At 41.7% G+C, this 20,518-nt stretch overlaps 1 protein-coding gene across 2 annotated transcripts; it reads left to right on the top strand.

The window, feature by feature from the left end:
* Nucleotides 1-577: 577 nt before the first annotated feature.
* On the top strand, nucleotides 578-20,004 carry HRH4 (histamine receptor H4). 2 transcript variants are annotated; one of them, XR_010343591.1, is made up of 4 exons: nucleotides 578-858; nucleotides 9,073-9,236; nucleotides 17,064-18,872; nucleotides 18,995-20,004. XR_010343591.1 is itself a non-coding variant. In XM_012444998.2 (3 exons), the coding sequence occupies exons 1-3, from the start codon at nucleotides 666-668 to the stop codon at nucleotides 17,874-17,876; spliced, it is 1,170 nt and encodes a 389-aa protein (XP_012300421.2). In that variant the 5' UTR covers nucleotides 578-665; the 3' UTR covers nucleotides 17,877-20,004. The 2 variants fall into 2 exon arrangements, 1 of the variants encoding a protein (XP_012300421.2); XM_012444998.2 differs by having other exon boundaries at nucleotides 17,064-20,004.
* The last annotated feature ends 514 nt before the right edge of the window (nucleotides 20,005-20,518 follow it).

Genomic DNA, 20,518 nt, shown 5'->3' with positions numbered 1-20,518 from the left:
TTTAAAAATGGCCGGGTACAGTGGCTCATGCCTGTAATCCCAGCACTTTGAGAGGCCGAGGTTGGTGGATCACTTTGGGTCAGGAGTTCAAGACCAGCCTGGTGAACATGGTAAAACCCCATCTCTATTAGAAATACAAAACTTAGCTAGGTGTGGTGATGTCTGCCTTTAATCCCAGCTACTCAGGAGGCTGAGGCAGGAGAATTGTCTGAACCTGGGAGACAAAAGTTGCAATGAACCAACATTACGCCACTGTACTCCAGCCTGCGCAACAGAGCAAGACTCTGTCTCCGAAAAACAACAAAAACAACAAAAATTAACCTCACGTGAGTCCAATTTATTACCTATATAATGTATCTATTATATTTTATAGATATTATATAATTTTATTTTAATAATGGGAGATGAATGAATCACAGTAAGATGTTTAAGGTAAAACATTTCACCGTTTTTTGTAAGTACTTTTTCAGTATCAGTTAAAGGGAAACTGTTACCACAAGTTTGCTTTATCAAGAATCAGGAAGTATTTTGAGATCAGCATTAGATTAAAACTGTTGTTTTGAGTAGAAGACTATATATTTTAGGTATCTGATTCGAAAACATACTTGTCAGAATTGTCTGGCTGGATTAATTTGCTAATTTGATCTTCTTCATCATTTGATGTGATGTCAGATACTAATAGCACAATTAACTCATCACTAAGTGCTCATATTACTTTAGCATTTTTTATGTCCTTGCTAGCTTTTGCTATAATGCTAGGAAATGCTGTGGTCATTTTAGCTTTTGTGGTGGACAAAAACCTTAGACATCGAAGTAGTTACTTTTTTCTTAACTTGGCTATCTCTGACTTCTTTGTGGGTAAGTTTTATATCTTTATTTAAGACAATTTTTTCCAATTTTAATTTATTTCTAAAACCTGAAAGTAACTTTTGTTGTTTCAGGGTACTGTGTACAACTGGGAAAAAATAAACAAAAAAATGTTTAAGTATTAAATTTTGGAAGGGGGCTATAAGGCACTGTAAGGGAACGTTACGCATATGTAAATCAGTGCTATATGGGAATTTTCAGCTGAAAACAGTTTATTTTCTTTTTATAGAATAAAGATAAGTTCAGACTAGCCCCAAAATTGTTTTAATATAAGAGCTACTTGTTTCTGGTGCTATTTTCCCTGTATGTTTAGAATTATAAGTGTTCCTCTGTAAGTAAGTATCGTTTTCTCAGTATCACAGTATTGGAGCAATAAGAAATCATGTATATGCTAGTAACCAGTACAATCAGAACATGGAATATTCAAATCAATTAAATAATATGGTCAATAGTATTAACTTAATGATATGGTATACAATTTTGTAAAATATACCCAACTGTAAACTACCTTGCACATATCATAGCATTATATAATTGTTAAGAGACCATAGAAATCAGATCAATTGTTCTTTGAAAATATGCACTATGTAATTTTTCACTGCCTGATGATGATTATTTTTAAACAATGCTTATCATAATAAGTAGATGTGCAGAAATGTCAGCTGATGAGGTTGTTTTATAGGAGTTTCTAGTATAATTTAATCTGGCATATTCAGATTATTTTTGTTTATAGCTACATAAGGTTTACATTTATGTTAAAATGAAATAAACACATAAAATACTTAGTTCATTTCCTGGGATACAATGGTTACTCAGTAAGTGTTAGTTCCTTTTTTTTTAAAATTTTTCTGCAGATATGAGTCAACCCCCATCTAGGTCACAAATGTTAGTATGGTATCTACCATGTATAGTAAGTACAGCTAGGTATGCAAACACTATTAGGTAATCAATGGATCTATAGAAGATTAGGTTAGTCTCTTCCAGTAAAGTTTTGATGTAGAAGAGTGGACAAGAGATGTTCAGAAATGACTCTAGCAGCATAGAGTAACATGAGACCCCAAGAAGACCTAATGAGTGCTGTGGTCACTTGGTGGAGGGATAAAGCACGTTTAGTTAGCAAACAATGGCATTTAACATGATCTTTGAAGGATGGATAGAATCTCCATAGGCAGTGATAGGGTGGAGAGGAGTATTCCAAGAACGAGCAAAGGCATGCTGGTAAAAAATCATTGTGCTTATCTTCCTAACGGAGAGCTTGGAGCTGGCTGGTGTGCAGATGGGTGCAAGGGAGCAGTAGAGATGAAGTTGCAGTGTATACAGTGAGGGCCTTAAATACCAGGGTGAGAGTGGAGTGGAATTTATTCAGCAGGCCATGTGGAGATTTAAGGATTTTAAAACAGGTGAGTGGTTGAAAGGATCAAAGCTTTACTTTAGAGGCATCGGAAGAGCCATAGGAAGTGGGAAAACTGGAGTGTGGGGTGGCATGGTTTCAGAGATGATCCTGCAGCAATCTAGGCAGAAATCATGCAGTTAGAACCTGAGCTAGGATGATTGGAAAGGAAGGCCAGCAGGCAGAGCAGCTAAGGGTGGGTTTGGGCAGGAAAAGAGAAATCTGAGTTAAAGACTGGGCTTCTGAGACTAGGAACAGTATGGCACTCTTCAAAGAAACAGGAAGCATTTGGGCAGGGCAGCTATGGTTCTGATGTTGCATTGAAAGTTCTGGAGAGAAATTCTAGTTGAGGAGATTGATTTAGGAGTCATGGCATAGAAATGACAGATAAAGGCAGCTAACCCTTAAAGAAGTATTGAAAAAATGCAACATCTCCCCGTTTGTTCCCTCAGTTCTGTTTCTTCAGGTAACCAACATTTGCTGCTTGAAGTAGATCCTTCCACATCATTCTCTGTGCTCCCATAAACATGTACAAATACACAAGTTTATTTATGTGAACATAGAGAAGGTTCCACTTAAATATATGTATCCCTTGCTTCTTCCTTCTTCACGGAATCCTGTGACTTTCAGATGACAGTCAGCACTTAAAATAGATGATGTGTTTTTACTAATCCAAAGCGAGTGAGGCCCTGACTGCCCCAGTTTTAGGGAGGGACAGGTGAGACAGCTGAGAGAGCCTGAGCCCTGAAACTTTTGAATAAAGATGGTTCTATGTCTGGGCTTGGTGGCTCACACTTGTAATCCTAGCATTTTAGGAGGCCAAGGTTGGCGGATCACCTGAGGTTAGGAGTTTGAGACCAGCCTGACCAACATGAAGAAACCCCATCTCTACTAAAAATACAAAATTAGCCGGGCATGGTGGCGCATGCCTGTAATCCCAGCTATTCAGGAGGCTGAGGCAGGAGAATCGCTTGAACCTGGGAAGCAGAGGTTGCTGTGAGCTGAGATCGTGCCATTGCATTCCAGCCTGGGCAACAAGAGCGAAACTCTGTCTCAAAAAAAAAAAAAAAAAGATGGTTCTAGATAAAAATGTCTCCATATCTGGCCCAAGGCCAGCATCATGGCAGTCCCACCCTCAAGGACTTAAGTTTATCTTTGGGAAATGGCCCTGCAGATGTAGTTATTCAGCAGTCCTGGTGGTCTCCTCCATCAGCAGGTGGGTGAGGAAATAATTCAGATAATTTATTTTGCTCCTGATTAAAGGAGTCGGGTGCAGGTCAGGTCAGAGTCTCCATTCATCTGCCAGCCTCATCCCTCACATCTCTCCCGCCTGGTGCCAGCTTCATCCAGAGGTCTGTATATTTAACGCAGGGCTCATCATGACACAGTCCCTGGGAGCTTTTTGTAACAGGATGCAAGTTTTCTGCCAATGCTGTTCTTTCTCCTTTGCCATGCTTAGAAGTGAACCTTTTGTCTCTGAGCCTGGAAGAAGGCATGGAGGTGGTGAGCGTGCAGGGCAGAACTCATAAGAGGTTTTCTGCAGCTGTAAGCCATTGATTTTTAACATTTAGAGTCATGAGATCCAGTGCTCCAGAGCCATGTGACAATGGCAGGGCAGATTAGAACCTCACATGTGGTTGACACTGTGGCCTTTCTTTCTGATTGCCCTCTTCTCCCACGTTTCAGAACTGGCCCTCTGCGAATAATCTAAATTTGTGGCACCCAAACTGCTAGCTTCTCAGTCTGAATTTACTGTTGAAAGCAAAGATTTATTGAGGAAACATTCTAGTACTAGCTATACCAGATGATATATAAATAACACCTCATCTGTACACTATTCTGAGAAACACATACTATCTATATCTATGAAAGTGTTATCATGTGACTGGTGTTTCCATTTATGGGTAGTTTCTTCTCATCTACATGTTGACCTGGCATTTGTGGCCTATGTGACCATGTGACAGATGGCTGGATAGGATCTTCAGGGGATAAAGGTGGTTGCTGCTATCAGAGCCTGAACCAAATGTTCAGGAGGGCAAAGTTTATCTTGATGCCTCTATGCCGGAGTTCAGGACTCTTTCCTGGCCTTCTGCATTCATCTGCTCAGGCTGCTGTAACAAAATACCCTAGACTGGGTGGCTTAAACAAGGGACATTTACTTTCTCATAGTTCTGGAGTCGGGGGCATTTCAAGATTCTGGCCAATTTTGGTTCCTGATGAGGACTCTCTTTCTGGCTTGTAGCTGGCTGCCCTCTACCTGCACCCTCAGGAGGCCTTTCTCTGAGTGTGCACAGAAAGAGAGCAAGTGAGCTCTCTGCTATCTCTTCCTATAAGGACACTATTGGATCAGGGCCCCACTCTTATTAACTTTTTTACCTTTAATTTTTTCCTTAAAGTTCTTAGTTCCAAATATAGCCACATGAGGAATTAAGGCTCCAACATGTGAATTTGGGGAGGGTACGTACACGTTCAGGCCATAACACCCTCTGTGCACTCACCGTCATCCACACATTCCTCTGGTGGCCCAAAAGATTTACTTGGCATTTTAACTCCTCCCACCTTTAATTGCCATTTTCTCATGCAAGATGTAGCTTCTTAGCTGGCTTAGAAAGAAGGGACAATACCAGATGGATGGCAATTTTAGAGCAAACTGGGCTTCCCCATCCTTATCTATTTGTTCATCCAACAATCATTTATTTTAAAGCAGGCGCTTTCTGAGGTGCTGGGGGTAGAGCAGTAAAAATACAGGTGGAAATCCCTGCCCTCGTGATGCTTCTATTTCTACTGGGAGCAGGGGCATGGAGACAGACAATAAACAAGAAAAATCAGTAAGTCAAATTATATAGTATTTTAGAGGTTGATAATTGCTACTGAAAAAAATGCAGAGATGAAGCAGAGGGAGTGTATTGGGGGTGGGGCTGCAATTTTAAACCTTGGAGCTAGAATTTGCTGAGAAAGACACATTTGAAGGCCAGGAGCTGTGGCTCACATGTGTAATCCCAGCACTTTGGGAGGCCAAGGCTGGTGGATCACTTGAGGCCAGGAGTTTGAGACCAGCCTGGCCAATATGATGAAACTCTTATCTCTACTAAAAATACACAAATTAATTGGGCATGGTGGCACATGCCTGTAATCCCAGCTACTCAGGAGGCTGAGGCAGGAGAATCACTTGAACCCAGGAGGTGGAGTGCTACTGTACTCCAGCCTGGGTGACAGAGCCAGACTGGACTGCCTCAAAAAACAAACAAAACAAAACAAAGCGAAAAAGAAAGACATTCGAGCAAACAGAAGGTGCCCTTGGGGGAAGAGCATTTCATGCCAAGGAACAGCAGGTGCACGGGATCTGAGGCGGAAGGGTGTGTGGTGCACTGGAGGCCAGAGGGACTAGGGTGGAGTGATTGAGGGGTGAGGAGTAGGAATGGGACTGGGAAAGTGGGGCATATAGTTTGTTTTCTTTCAGTTTTGTCTTAATCTATTCAAGAAACTGGCTCTTAGTTTTACTTATCAACTCCATTTGACCCAAAATCATAATTCCAGAATTGAAGGTGTAGAAACACTTTGGAGTAGGTATATCTGAGAAATAGTTTAGGTTCGCTTTTTTTACAACTTCTCTGGAATGAGCCACAGACATCTCTGTTGCTCAACCAGACAGAGGAAATGTGCATGACACAAGTAGAGAAGCATTACATAGAACGCAGGGTGACAACACAGCGCAGGGGTTATGAAAATCAAAGGAATACCCTAGAGCCTGTCTCCAGCCAACCACTGTTTCCAGCAGCTCCTACGCTTTCAAACACAACCTTCCTCTTTGGTGTAAATCAGAAAGCGTGTGACAAAGAGCATTTACCTCCCACCTCTCCCCTGCACCTCTCAGTCACTGGTGTCTAGAATGCATGACTGGCATCTCTCTTCTTTTTCATTTCTGTGGATGAAATGAGTGCCAGTGTAGAAAATCCTCATGTTAAGAACATTGGAAGACACAACCGTGGGCTAAAATATAACAAATGTCTCTGTTTGGTGGATACTTTTATTTCCTTCAGTGCAGATCAGCTTAGATTAACAATTAAAATGCCCGTAGTCTCATATTTTTCAAACTGCTAGTCTTGACCCGTTATTGGTGACCTACATTATTTTATTTATTTATTTATTTATTTTTGAGGCAGGGTCTCACTCTGTCACCAAGGCTGTAGTGCAGTGGCATGATGATGGCTCACTCCAGCCTTGACCTCCCTTGCTCAAGTGATCCTTCTGTCTCAACCTCCTGATTAGCTGGGACTACAGGCATGTGCCACTATGTCCAGCTAATTTTTGTATTTTTTTCTTTGTAGAAATGGGTTTTTTCCATGTTGCCCAGTCTGGTTTCAAACTCCTAGGCTCAAGTGATCTACCTGCCTCAACCTTCCAAGGTGCTGGGATTACAGGCATGAGCCACCAAGCTCAGCTAGTGACCTATTTTATACCATAGACATACACACACTCACCCTGGAGGAGATGAAAGGCACCCCAAGGAAGTTTACATATCATTGAAAATATAACTGAAACATGAAACAAACAGGTTATTTGAAATACATATAAGAATTGACCACACAACTCTTCATCTCTATGGGGTCTTGTCTTTCATCTTTGTATGTAAACCTAGGGACAGAATACTAGGGTTTATTTAGCACTACCTTCCACTGGTTCTGAAACCATGCCATTATAGCCTCATGGAGTCTTATTTTTGAAGAATGCAGGCTTTCCTTCTTCCTTTCCTTTTCCTTTATCTTTATTATTATTATTAATGATAGACAAATTTGGTTCTCATATGAAAAAATGGGAATTCCTGGAAGTGCCTGATACATTTGAAGAAACTCAACAAAATAAGATTTTATCTGAGCTTCCACCTAATCGATCATATTCTCAGCAACTAATCACACCTTTGTGAAATGCCAATGCAATTAATTACCCCTAAAAGCTAAAGGAAAAGGAACCTCGTTTTGTCACTTGTCAGTTAAGCAGTTTCTGCGCTGAGCTGAATCACTGTGGTAGAGCTTATCTATTTGTTCATGCAGTGAAGAGTCATAGGTAAAGTCAGAGGTTCTGAAATCGAATTGCCTGGTTTAACATAAATCTTCTCCACTTGCTAACTGAGTGGACCTTGGTCTAATTGTCTCTTTTCTGAGCTTCAGTTTCTTTAAGTGTTATCTCAGCATGGTCCCTTCCTCACAAAATTTCTATGAAGGTGAAATGAGGTGACACTTGCAATGCACACAGCACAGGGTCTGCCATATGGTTATTGTGCAAAACATATTGGCTATTATGAATTTAAGTCAAATGTACAAGTCATTGGCCATAGAGGTTGCAGGAAACACAGACATTGATTTGTGAGATGGCCCTAATCCTCAGAAGAGACAGACTCAAAAGATGACCATGATATAAAAGTAGAAGTAATTAATGTATGAGAGAGGGAAAGATGAGCAAAAGACCAGGAAAGTGCAGAGGACAGAGGGGTCACTTCTGCTCAGGAAGCTCCCAGAAAGAGGAGATGGAGGAGGTCACTTTTTGGTCTTAGTGAAAAATTAGAAGGAAATGAATTGACTATTTATTTTTTATTTTTATTTTTTTGAGACAAGGTCTCACTCTGTCACCCAGGTTGCAGTGCAGTGGTGCAATCTCATCTCACTGCAACCTCCATCTCCTGGGTTCAAGTGATTCTCCTGCCTCAGCCTCCTGAATAGCTAGGATTATAGGCGTGTGCCACCATGTCTGCCTAATTTTTGTATTTTTAGTAGAGACTGGGTTTCACCATGTTGGGCAGGCTGGTCTTGAACTCCTGACCTCAGGTGATCCACCTGCCTCAGTCTCCCAAAGGCTGAGCCACCGTGCCCAGCCTGAATTGACTTTTTAGTAGAAGACAGTTGGACATTTTAGGAACAAAGAATGATGTTGGCAAAGAAAAAAGGGATGTGAAAATGTGCAATGTGTTTGGGGAAGGGTGGTCCATCCTGTTTGGGTTAGAGCATGAAAAAAGTAAACATGATTTATGCTGCCTATGGCTGGAAATACAAGACCTATACTTAATTTGGAAAGTAGAAAGGAGCCATTGAAAGTACAGTCACCCCTTGGTGTCCGTGGGGGATTTGTTCCAGGACTCCCCTTAGATAGCAGAATCCAAGAAAACTGAAGTCTCTGATATAAAATGCTGTAGTAGTTGCATGTAACCTATGCACATCCTCCTGTCTACTTTATTACTATTTGTTATTATTTTTAATAATAGAGATGGGGTTTCATCATGTCACCCAGGCCAGTCTAAAAACTCCTGGTCTCAAGTGATCCGCCCACCTTGGTCTCTCAAAGTGCTGGGATTATAGGAGTGATCCACGACTCCTGGCCCCTCCCATATACTTTAAATCATCTGTAGATTACATATAATACCAAAGACAATGTGAGTGCTATGTAAATAGTTGTTATACTATGTTGTTTAGAGAATAATGACCGGAAGTCATTATTAGTCAAAGTCTGTACATGTCCAGTACAGATGCAGTTTTTTTGCAAATATTTTCTCTCTGTGATTGGTTGAATCTACAGATGTAGAATCCACAGATAAGGGAGGCCAGCTGTACAATGTTCATGACCCTTCTTACAAAAATGGCATTTAAGGAGTGTGTAGAAAATCTGTCCTGAGCTGCTTGATGAAATACTATGCATTTCTAAATTAGAACCAAACCATTTGTAGTGAATTCAGATATGTCATGGTGTTGTATCGCCATTAAAACATGCCCCTTTGTGTTCATTGATGTGCACTAATTTCTTGCACTTCTGTTTTTCCTGTGCAGGTGTGATCTCCATTCCTTTGTACATCCCTCACACACTGTTCGAATGGGACTTTGGAAAGGAAATCTGTGTATTCTGGCTCACTACTGACTATCTTTTATGTACAGCATCTGTATATAACATTGTCCTCATCAGCTATGATCGATACCTGTCAGTCTCAAACGCTGTAAGTCAAAACATTAATTTATCCCCCTTAGAAGATTATGTAAATGTACATGTTGGATTCCCAAGCAAAAATTCTTTTAAGCCTAATTTTTAATTTAATTGACAGACCTTGGAGGAGCCCTCTCCTTTTGTTGTCTGGCATAAAGTTCTTGCTGGTTGTTAGTCTGTGTGATTTGGATAATTCACTCACCTAGGTGCCTTGAAATGGGAAGGAATCAAAGAAAACCCTTCTTTGGCAAGTTGTCCCAACTGGTATACTGAGTCTACAGTAGATTGGATGGACATGACATTCATGGTAGGTTTATTGGTTCCACTCCGTAGACATACTGAGACCTGAATATATTCCTTGGAATGGAACTTGGAGGGCAGTAGAAAGAATCCCAGACTTTGAAATGTGATGAGAAAATCAATTCTGAATGGCCAAAGGAAAAGACAGTATACAGGGAAGCTAGTTTACACAGTGGGACCAGCCAGAAAGATCAAGTCCTCATGCCAGTTTAGAACCCGTGCCCAGGAAGCCAGAACTTACTCAAGATTTGGAATAGCCTCATCTACGAGTTAGTGGAAATTCTTAAGTCAGCTAAATTTCTCAACAATGGAACAAAGGAGAAAATAAGGTTGAAGTAAGGACAAGGGGGCCACAGAAATATGGGGCAGTGATCTAAAACCTTTGAGGCCTAGATGGGAAACTTCCTTCACTCCCATCTCAGGGACCCAACTCTTTGGGTGACTACTGTATGATAGGCATTTTGCTGAGTGCTGGGTTACAGAAGTGAATATGCAGAGTCTCTATTTTATTTTCTTTCCAGCTTTTGTTTTGGGTTCAGGGGATATGTGTGCAGGTTTGTTATATGAGTTAGCTGCATGTTGTGGGGGTGTTGGTGTAGAGAATATTTTGTCCCTTGGGTAATAAGCATAGTATCTGATAGGTAGTTTTTTTAATCCTCTTCTTCCTCCCACCCACCACCCTCAGGTAGGCCCCAGTATCTGTTGTTTCTTTTTTTGTGTGAGTCTCTATTTTTGACGAGCATAGTCATCTACATGGAGGCAGATCCAGAAACATGCGGGTTCAGTACAATGGACCAAATGCTGTGCTGGGAGCCTTGAGAGGATAGTGGCAGCTCTAGCCTGGGAGGATTGTGCAGCTGGAGGTTGACAGGATCGGAAGGTGTATTAGATCAGGCAAAGATAAACTACTGTGACAAAGAGACTCTAAAATGTGGAGGCTTAAGCAAGATGAAAGTTTATTTTTCTCTCACACAACAGTCCATGAAAGGGTGGATTCTCTGCTCTAGGAACTCACCCAGGAACCCTGCTGGCAGGTGGCTCTGCACCCTATAGGGCAGGGACTGGCAAACCTTCACTATAAAGAGCCAGATAGCAAATATTTTTGGCTTTGTAGGACCTACTGTTTCTGTTGCAACTGCTCAGATGTACCATTGTATCCCTCAAACAGCCGTAGATAATATATACAAAAAATGTACTTGGCTCTGTTTCAATAAAACTTTATTTACCCAAATAGGTGGTGGGCCACATTTATTTCTCTGTCACCCAGGCTGGAGTGCAATGGCATGATCTTGGCTCACTGCAACCTCTGCCTCCCAGGTTCAAGTGATCCTCCTGCCTCAGCCTCCTGAGTAGCTGAGATTACAGGTGAGCGCCACCACGCCTGGCTAATTTTTGTATTTTTAATAGAGATGGAGTATCACTGTGTTGGCCAGGCTGATCTCGTACTCCTGACCTCAGATGATCCGCCCGCCTCTGGGGGCGGGGTTACAGGCATGAGCCACTTCACCTAGCCCATATTTGTTTCATGGACAATAGTTTTCTGGGCTCTGCTTTAGGTCATTCTCCTCCTCTGCATGGTCAAAGTCAGGTTGTTGTCATACTAGGTTCTGGACAGGAAGGGGAAAGGGAAGAAGTCTAGAGCAAGGGATTTTTCTTTTAATCAAGTAGTGCAGAGTCACACAGTCTTTTCCACTTACATTTTATTGGTGAAACTTAGTCACATGGTCCCATCTTGCCACAAAGGAAGCTGGGAAACTCTAGTTGAGCCACCACATAGGAAGGAGGGGAGAATGGATGTGGGAGGGCAGCCAGCTATGTCTCCCCCTTAGCATTGGGTACTTCATTGGCGCCAGGGTCCACTGCAGTTTGTATTGTATGCAGAGAGTGCAGATCAACTTAGATTAACAATTCAAATGCCTATAGTCTCATATTTTTCAAACTGCTAGCCTTGACCCATTATTGATTTATGAAATCAGTTTAGTGGGTTGTGACCTTTGTTTTCAGTGAAAAAATTTGGAATGTAACAGAATAGAACAGCTGAGCATGGTGGCTCACACCTATAATCCCAGCACTTTGGAAGGCCAAGGCAGGTGGATATCTTGAGGTCAGGAGTTGGAGACTAGCCTGGCCAATAGGGTGAAACCCCATCTCTACTAAAAATACAAAAAAATTAGCCAGGCATGGTGGCGCTCGCCTACAGTCCCAGCTACTTGGGAGGGTGAGGCAGGAGAATTGCTTGAACTTAGGAGGTGGAGGTTGCAGTGAGCTGAGATTGCACCATTGCATTCCAGTCTGGGTGTCACAGCAAGACTCCATCTCAAAAAAAGAAAAAGAAAATGGAATAGAACAAAATAAAAAATTAGAAAACATCAGAGTATCTTGTACGTAATAAAAGTAAATACTCTTTTATGAATAATTCCATCTGTGTGCTTGGTTATGATATATAATATATTTTTTACTTTAGATCACAGTCAAGTGTTTGAAAAACAGTGCTCTAATTCAGAATCTTTCCCATTTGCACTTTACATTTTTTCATTTCTTTCTGGGTTAACATTTCTTTCTAATCTCCACTGGATGTTCCTAGGGCTTCCCTCTCTGGATGGCTCAGCTTTTGAATTTACTCTCAGGTTTGGGGGCAGAAAAGGGACAGCTTACCCAGTTGGGCAAAGTGCTTAGAGGTTACAGAGAGATGATGGATGATACCCAGAGGGAATTAGACTTTCTTTTTGTTTATTATTATTATTTTTTATTTTTATTTCTTTGAGACAGAGTCTTGCTCTGTCTCCCAGGCTGGAGTGCACTGGCACGATCTCAGCTCCCTGCAAACTCCGCCTCCTGGGTTCAAGCCATTCTCCTGCCTCAGCTTCCTGAGTAGATGGGATTACAGGCGTGTACCACCACGCCCAGCAAATTTTTGTATTTTTAGTAGAGAAGAGGTTTTGCCATGTTGGCCAGGGTGATTTCTCTTGACCTCAAGTGATCCGCCTGCCTCAGCCTCCCAAAGTGCTAAGATTACAGGCATGAGCCACCACGCGGCATGTTTTTTGTTTTTAAATCCTAGTCTTGCCCCAAGGAATTCCCCTGGCAATTCAGGCTGTAAACTTGATGAGGGATGGGTTGGCTACATCTTGGGTCCCCTGTGCACAGCACAGAGTAGAATACATAGGGTTCCACAAATGAATGTATGGGTGCTGGCAGGGATGCTCAGGCAGACCTTGTACCTCTGTTGGCAAATAGTTCAAATGCAGCCATGTGAAAACAGAAGGAAGCCTTCAAAGACCACTGGGAGCCCATAGGAAGCAGCAGTGGGGAAGCTGAACCCTTCCTATAGCTGAAAGTAAGAAAGGGGAAAGGGATGGGTGGCCTGGGAGATGGAAATATGACAATAATTTGAAAAAGAAAAGCTCAGGGCAGGTGGAGCACATAATCACAGTCCTCAGAGAGGTTTTCTGGAGGGGCAGATTCCATGTGGCTGAAGTCAGAGTTGGGTGGGGAAGGAGAACAGCAGGTCTTCACGATAGCTGGAGGGAATGGGAATTAAAATGTACATAGAGGCTGGGCACGGTACATAGAGGTGGCTCACGCCTGTAATCCCAGGGCTTTGGAAGGCTGAGATTGGCAGATCACTTGAGGTCAGGAGTTCGAGATCAGCCTGCCCAACATGGCAAAACCCAGTCTCTACTAAAAATACAAAAATCAGCCGGACTTGGTGGCAGGCCCCTGTAATTTCAGCTACTCAGGAGGCTGAGGAAGGAGAATCACTTGAATCTAAAAGGTGGAGGCTGCAGTGAGCCAAAATTGGACCACTGTGCTCCAGCCTGGGTGACAGAGTGAGACTCCATCTCAAAAAAAAAAAAAAAGCCAGGTGCAATGGCTCATGCCTGCCATCTCAGCACTTTGGGAGCCTGAGGCGGGCGGATCACCTGAGGTTGGAAGTTTGAGACCAGCCTGACCAACATGGAGAAACCCCGTCTCTAATAAAAATACAAAATTAGTGGGGTGCGGTGGTGCATGCTTGTAATCTCAGCACTTTGGGAGGCCGAGGCGGGTGGATCACCCAAGATCGGGAGTTTGAGGTCAGCCTGACCAACATGGAGAAACCCCATCTCTAATAAACATACAAAATTAGCTGGGTGTGGTGGCGCATGCCTGAATCCCAGCTACTTGGGAGACTAAGGCAGGAGAATCGCTTGAACCTTGGAGGTGGAGGTTGTGGTGAGACGAGATCATGCCATTGCACTCCAGCCTGGGCAATGAGAGCGAAACTAGGTCTCAAAAAGGAAATTGTACACAGAATTAAGATAGTAAAAGAAAGGAATTGTACACAGAAATAAGGTAGTAAAAGAAGGTTATTTCTTTACTGGCAGGAAAAGAAAGAAACTTGACAGTAAAATCAAGACCACAGGAAATCCTGCCCTGGGAGGACTCTCTGGGACACGATGTTTGTTGCTAGGGCTACCATAACAAGACCACAAACGGGGTTGCTGAAAACAACAGGAATTTATTCTCTCCCGTTTCTGAAGACTAGACATTTAAAATCAAGGTGCCGACAGGGCCATCCTTTCTCAGAAGGCTCTGGGACACCTTGTTCTGTGCCTGTCTTTTAGCTTCTGGTGTTGCCAGTAACGCCTGGCATTCCTCGGCTTATAGATGCGTTCCTCCAGTCTTTACCTCTGTTGTAACGTGGTGTTCTCTCCCTGGTCTGTGTCTGTGTCTCTGTTTTCTCTTCTTATAAGGACATATTGGAGAGAGTGACCCCTAATTCAGTATGAGCTCATCTTGATTACATCTGCAAACACCATATTTCCAAATAAGGCCACATTCACAGGTACTGAGGGGTGTAGGACTTCACCATACCTTTTTGCGGGACACAATTTAACCCACAACAGGCTTTTAGAATGGTCCTGAAATCCATCTCATTATTATCACCAATAAGTTCTAGTAGGCTGCTCAGCCTCTCAAAAAAAAAAAAAAAAAAAAAAAACCTGATTGACAGAGGTGTGGACATTTTATTGGGGTGGGGCAAAAAGTAGGGTAAGAGACTGTCCTGAATAATGGACCTATTCCGTAGTGGGCAAGAACTAGGCCACTGCGGGATTTCAGGGACACCACTCCACGCAGCCTGAGTCCGGATTCAACTAATGCTTGAACTGTCTGTCTTCCAAACATGCTCCCTGGAGATGCAGAGATCAGCATCCTCTTCACAGCTCCTTGGCTGTCCATTATCTCAATTGACCTTATGCATAATGGAAGAGAGATCATTTTCCAACATATTGTGTTGTATCATTACCAAGGCTGAGCAGAGCAATTAGAAAACTAAACGCAGCTTTAGGACCATCTGGGTATTGTTACCATCTTCATAATCATTAGATTTAGTGCAAGAGATGTATTAATTAGTGGCACAGGAAGCAGAAGGCCAAAAAAAAAAGTGTATCGCATATGAGAGCTTGTGGTCAGCACCACATGCATTTTAACTTAGCCTCAGAAAAACACAACAAACCCGCCTCCCTACAGTTTAAAAAAAACCTTAGCATTTTTATTTTTACATTATGAACTAGCTTTCTTTTACCTCCAGCCAATAGAGGTCTTCTCAGCCTGTATGATCCAACAAAGAAAGCGTGCTGGGCAATGTTGCACCCATTTAAAACCACTGCAGAACGAGACTCAAACGCTCACAGAAAAAATATGACACAATAAATAGAAAAAAGGGGGCATGTTCCAGTTACATGGGTAGATCAGTTTTTTTCCCTGTGAGTGAGGACATCTGAGAAACATGGAACATGTGAGCTGAAAGGAACCTTGGAACCTAATTAATTCTTTTTTGAAACCTTACAGATTTAAATAAGGTTCAGAGAGGTTGTCTGTTCCAGGTTGCCTTAAAGAATTCCTTATCGCTTATATACAGTGATTGGTCTTAGGTGTCACATGCTTAAGGATTTTAGGATTGACATAAGGATTTTGGGTCCTGTGATCAGAGGGCAGTCCTCACTCATAGAATCTCATTATCCTTTATAGAAGCCTGTCCTTGTGACCAAACGGAGTTAGAATATTCTTCATCCTTAAAAAAGATGGTGGCACTAGCCACAGTTGTGTCTCTCAAAGTGGATGATCATCACAGCTTTGACATTGTATTTGTCAGGTGGAAAGTCTTGCACAAAGAAGGGACTTGGGTGGGCTGGGTGAGCTCAAGTTTATAATCACAGCATTTTGAGAGACTGAGACACGAGGATCACTTGAATCTAGGAGTTCGAGACCAGCATGGGCAACATAGTGGGACACTGTCTCTACAAATAACAAAAAAATGTAGCCAGGTGTGGTGGTGAACATCTGTGGTCCTAGCCACTTGGGAGGCTGAAGCAGGAGGATGACTTGATCCTAGGCAGCCTAGGCACAGCTGTAGTGAGCTGTGATTGTGCCACTGCACTGCAGCCTGGGCAACAGGACAAGACCTTGTCACAAACAAACAAACATCAGGAAGTGACTTGGTAATGCTTAACAGCAATGTGGTATTTATCTGCAGCAGGTTTAAAAATCTTTTTTGGGCTGGGTGTGGTGGCTCACACCTTTAAGCCCAGCACTCTGGGAGGCTGAGGTGGGCAGATCACCTGAGGTCAGGAGTTTGAGACCAGCCTGGCCAACATGGTGAAACATCGTCTGTACTAAAAATATAACAATTAGCCAGATGTGGAGGCAGGCACCTGTAATCCCAGCTATTCAGGAGGCTGAGGCAGGAGAATTGCTTGAACCTGGGAGGCAGAGATTCCAGTGAGCCAAGATCACGCCATTGCACTCCAGCCTGGGTGACAAGTATGAAATTCCATCAAAATAAAATAAAATAAAATAAAAGTATTTTTGTCTGTGATTAATCTTCTTGGGAGTGATAAGAATCCTTTCTCTTTTTGATTCCACCTTGAAGTCTCAGCAAAAACTACAGAGTAGATTCTTTCTGAATATTGGAATCGGATAAGGCAATGACTTTCAAACTTTTTTGACTGTGACTACAGTGAGAAATGCATTTGGCACTGTGATTCAGAGAAACAGCATTTCTCTTTACATATGTGTATCTCTATTTCCAAAGATATATTGCTTTGTTTGATGAAACATCATCAAATAACACCTGCCCTCACTCTATGTGTGATGCATTCTGATATCAACTACTCTATTTCATTAAAATGCCTCAGCCTACAGATTGAGCAATACTGTGGGAAGATGTGCCCAACTTCAGTTGTTTGACATTCAGATTAGTGTCAATTAGGAAAAACTGCTTTCTTATTTTAGACATTGGCCTTGATATTTTCTATAGCGTCAGAGATTTAACCTTGAAGTTTACAGTCTTCTCCCCTGAAAACCATTAAGAAATTTGCATCTTGGCCCAGGCTCCACTGAAGTCGAACGTCTGCCCTGGTCCACATTATGATACCCGGGTTAGTTAATGTCTCCATCCCTTGCACATCCCCGAAATTTCTAAGGGCCTATGAGATACTTTATACATTCAATATGCATTTATTATATTGAAAATAATTTGTTTGGTCTCTTCTAGGTGTCTTATAGAACTCAACACACTGGGATCTTGAAGATTGTCACTCTGATGGTGGCCGTTTGGGTGCTGGCCTTCTTAGTGAATGGGCCAGTGATTCTAGTTTCAGAGTCTTGGAAGAAAGAAGATAATGAATGTGAACCTGGATTTTTTTCAGAATGGTACATCCTTGCCATCACAGCATTCTTGGAATTCCTGATCCCAGTCACCTTAGTCGCTTATTTCTACATGAATATTTATTGGAGCCTGTGGAAGCGTGATCATCTTAGTAGGTGCCAAAGCCATCCTGGACTGACCACTGTCTCTTCCAACATGTGTAGACACTCATTCAGAGGTAGACTATCTTCAAGGACATCTCTTCCTGCAGTGACAGAAGTAGCTGCATCCCTTCATTCAGAGAGACAGAGGAGAAAGAGCAGTCTCATGTTTTCCTTAAGAACCAAGATGAATAGCAATAGAATTGCTTCCAAAATGGGTTCCTTCTCCCAATCAGATTCTGTAGCTCTTCACCAAAGGGAACATGTTGAACTGCTTAGAGCCAGGAGATTAGCCAAGTCACTGGCCATTCTCTTAGGGGTTTTTGCTGTTTGCTGGGCTCCGCACTCTCTGTTCACAATTGTTCTTTCATTTTACTCCTCAGCAACAGGTCCTAAATCTGTTTGGTACAAAATTGCATTTTGGCTTCAGTGGATCAATTCCTTTGTCAATCCTCTTTTGTATCCACTGTGTCACAAGCGCTTTCAAAAGGCTTTCTTGAAAATATTTTGTATGAAAAAGCAACTTCCACCATCACCACATCGGTCAGTATCTTCTTAAAGACAGTTTTCTCACTTCTGTAAATTTTAGTCTCAATCTCACCTAAAGGAATTGGATCTGGCCTTTATTTTATCCTTTCCATTCTACCAACAAATCTGTACTTTGAAGTCAATGGAAAATTACTCCAGTGAATAATAGCAGTATAATGAATTGATGATAATTTTGTAAACTTGTGGCCATAATAGTACTATGTTGTTCCTAGTCATCACCTCTTCCTTATCTTTTAGATGTTAATATCATGTTGATTACAAAAAAAAAAAAAAACAAAAAAAAAAACCCCAAAATCCAGTTTTTGTTTTCTATGTTCCATGTATAACACAGTATTAAGTGAATTTCTCCTTTTTATTTTGTAGTAATAGAAACTTATCCAGTTTGAAAATCATTTCCTAAAGCATGCATTAGGAAAAGGAGTCTCCTGGTTGGGACTGCCCAACTCTTCTGGTCAGTGGGTGGGCGAGGTGGGGTTTGAGTTGACAAGAGCAGGGAACAGGAATGTGCCCAGGTGAGCTCCTGTGTGTTTCCAGATTTTGTATTCCTAATCCCAGGAAGGGAGAAAGCATAGTGTGGGAGAGGAAAGAGCTGATGACTGCCGCTCTCAAAGGTCCTCAGTAAAGTTATTTTGGAGGCGCTGGTGGTCACAGGGTCAGAAAGCAAGGGGTAGACAATGGTCACCAATGGTTGAAAGTATGGCTTGTCCCTTTTCTTCCTGTTCTCTTCTTCCAGCTTCCACATCAGCTTCTTTTTGTTAGAAAATATGGAAGAGGAAGGCTAAGAGATGGTGAAGGGACTACATGATTAAACTAGACAGACCTGGTATACAGTCACTGAACTGGTAGATGTCAATAATAATTATTTAAAAAAATGTTTATTTAAGAGAGTGTCTTGCTCTGTCTCCCAGGCTGGAGTGTAGTAATGCAGTCATAGCTCACTGTGGCCTTGACCTCCTTGGCTCAAGCAATCCTCCTGCCTCAGCCTCCCAAGTATCTAGGACTACAGGTACTCACCACCACACCTGATAAAAAATTATTTTTATAGTGATGAAGTCTCGCTGTGTTGCCAGGCTGGATGTCAACAATTATTATTTTTTAAAACATTAAAAAAAATTTTTTTTTTAACAGATTCTTGCTCTGTTACCCAGGCTGGAGTGCAATAGCATGATCAGGGCTCACCACAACTTCTGCCTCCCAGGTTCAAGCGATTCTTGTGCTTCAGCCACCTGAGTAGCTGGGATTACAGGTACATGCCACCATGCCTGGCTAATGTTTATATTTTTAGTAGAGATGGTGCTTTGCCATGCTGGCCAGGCTGGAAGTTTTTTATTTTGATAAGACAGGGTCTCGTCGTGTTGCCCAGGCTGTTCTCAAACTCCTGGGATGAAACAGTCCTCCCACCTTGGCCTCCCAGAGTGCTGGGATTATAGGCATGAGCCACCATAATAATTATTGTCTGTATGTCAATTATTATTTTAAAATATTGTTGTATTTATGTAATGTCTTTAATGCATTTGTTCAATATTTTACATTGCATTGTTCAGAGTTATTCCTTTATTATTTGATAGTATAGGTTATATTTTACTGATGAAATCACATCACATAGTTTGGTGATGTTTTGTCCTTTTTAAAAATTTTCTTTTGAGATGGGGTCTTGCTCTGTTGCCCATGCAGGAGTGCAGTGGTGTGCTCTCAGCTCACTGCAGCCTTGACTGCTGACTCCAGCAGTCCTCCTACTTCAGCCTCTGGAGTAGCTGGGACCAGGCACTTGCCACCACACCCCACTAAAAATTGTTAAATTGTTCTCTTTCTTGAAGTGTTCTCTGTCTTTGTCACAAAATTTCATTTTTTTCTCATAGTTAATTTCATCTTTCATGTAAGATTTTATTGGTGTTTCTTTTATAACTTTGCAGTTCTTACAAAATTTAGTCATTTTTGTGTTTCTTAGAAACTTTAAGCCATTGATTAACTTCAAACACTAAAATACGAAAGTCTTGTAAGTACATGAGTGCTTAGAAATGCATATAATTTTTATATACTCTTATGCCTTACATCAAAGTTCAATATGAGAAATACGTGTTTAACATTCAATAGTAATTTGAAAATTTTGAGAAATAAACTCTCTTAAGTGCACACATGTTTATAAACTTGCTACTTGTCTGCTGTTGATTTTAACATTTAAATAAATTAGTAGTTGTGGATTTCATGTGATCACTGGGGGCTTGAATGTTCATGGAATGGAGTGGTCCTATGAAAACTTTTCCCAGTTGAACCCTAGTGGGGGGCGCATGCCTAAGTATTTACTTGTATTTTCTACAGTATATATAAAATATAATATGTATTATATTTCATTCAATCTAAGATGCTGTCAAGAAAAGACATATTGTTATTTTATTTACTGTATTAGTCCATTTTCATGCTGCTGATAAAGACATACCCGAGGCTGGGAAGAAAAAGAGATTTAATGGACTTACAGTTACATATGACTGGGGAGGTCTCACAATCATGGCGGAAGGCAAGGAGGAGCCAGTCACTTCTTACATGGGTGGCGGCAGGCAAAGAGAGAGAGCTTGTGCAGGGGAACTTTTGTTTTTAAAAGCATCAGATCTTGTGAGACTCATTCACTATCACAAGAACAGTGCGGAAAAGACC

Source organism: Aotus nancymaae, unplaced genomic scaffold (genome assembly GCF_030222135.1).
Source record: "Aotus nancymaae isolate 86718 unplaced genomic scaffold, 86718_ANA_hifiasm-v0.15.2.pri h1tg000020l, whole genome shotgun sequence".
In the NCBI taxonomy this organism is placed as follows: Eukaryota; Metazoa; Chordata; class Mammalia; order Primates; family Aotidae; genus Aotus; species Aotus nancymaae.
The sequence above is the reverse complement of the archived record's forward strand: the minus strand, read 5'-3'. Positions and strand labels throughout refer to the sequence as shown.

Coding starts and splice junctions, on each gene's coding strand:
- HRH4 (XM_012444998.2), top strand. CDS start 666: ATGTCAGATACTAATAGCACAATTAACTCATCACTAAGTGCTCATATT. Junction 859..9,072: donor TATCTCTGACTTCTTTGTGG/GTAAGTTTTATA, acceptor TTTCCTGTGCAG/GTGTGATCTCCATTCCTTTG. Junction 9,237..17,063: donor ACCTGTCAGTCTCAAACGCT/GTAAGTCAAAAC, acceptor GGTCTCTTCTAG/GTGTCTTATAGAACTCAACA.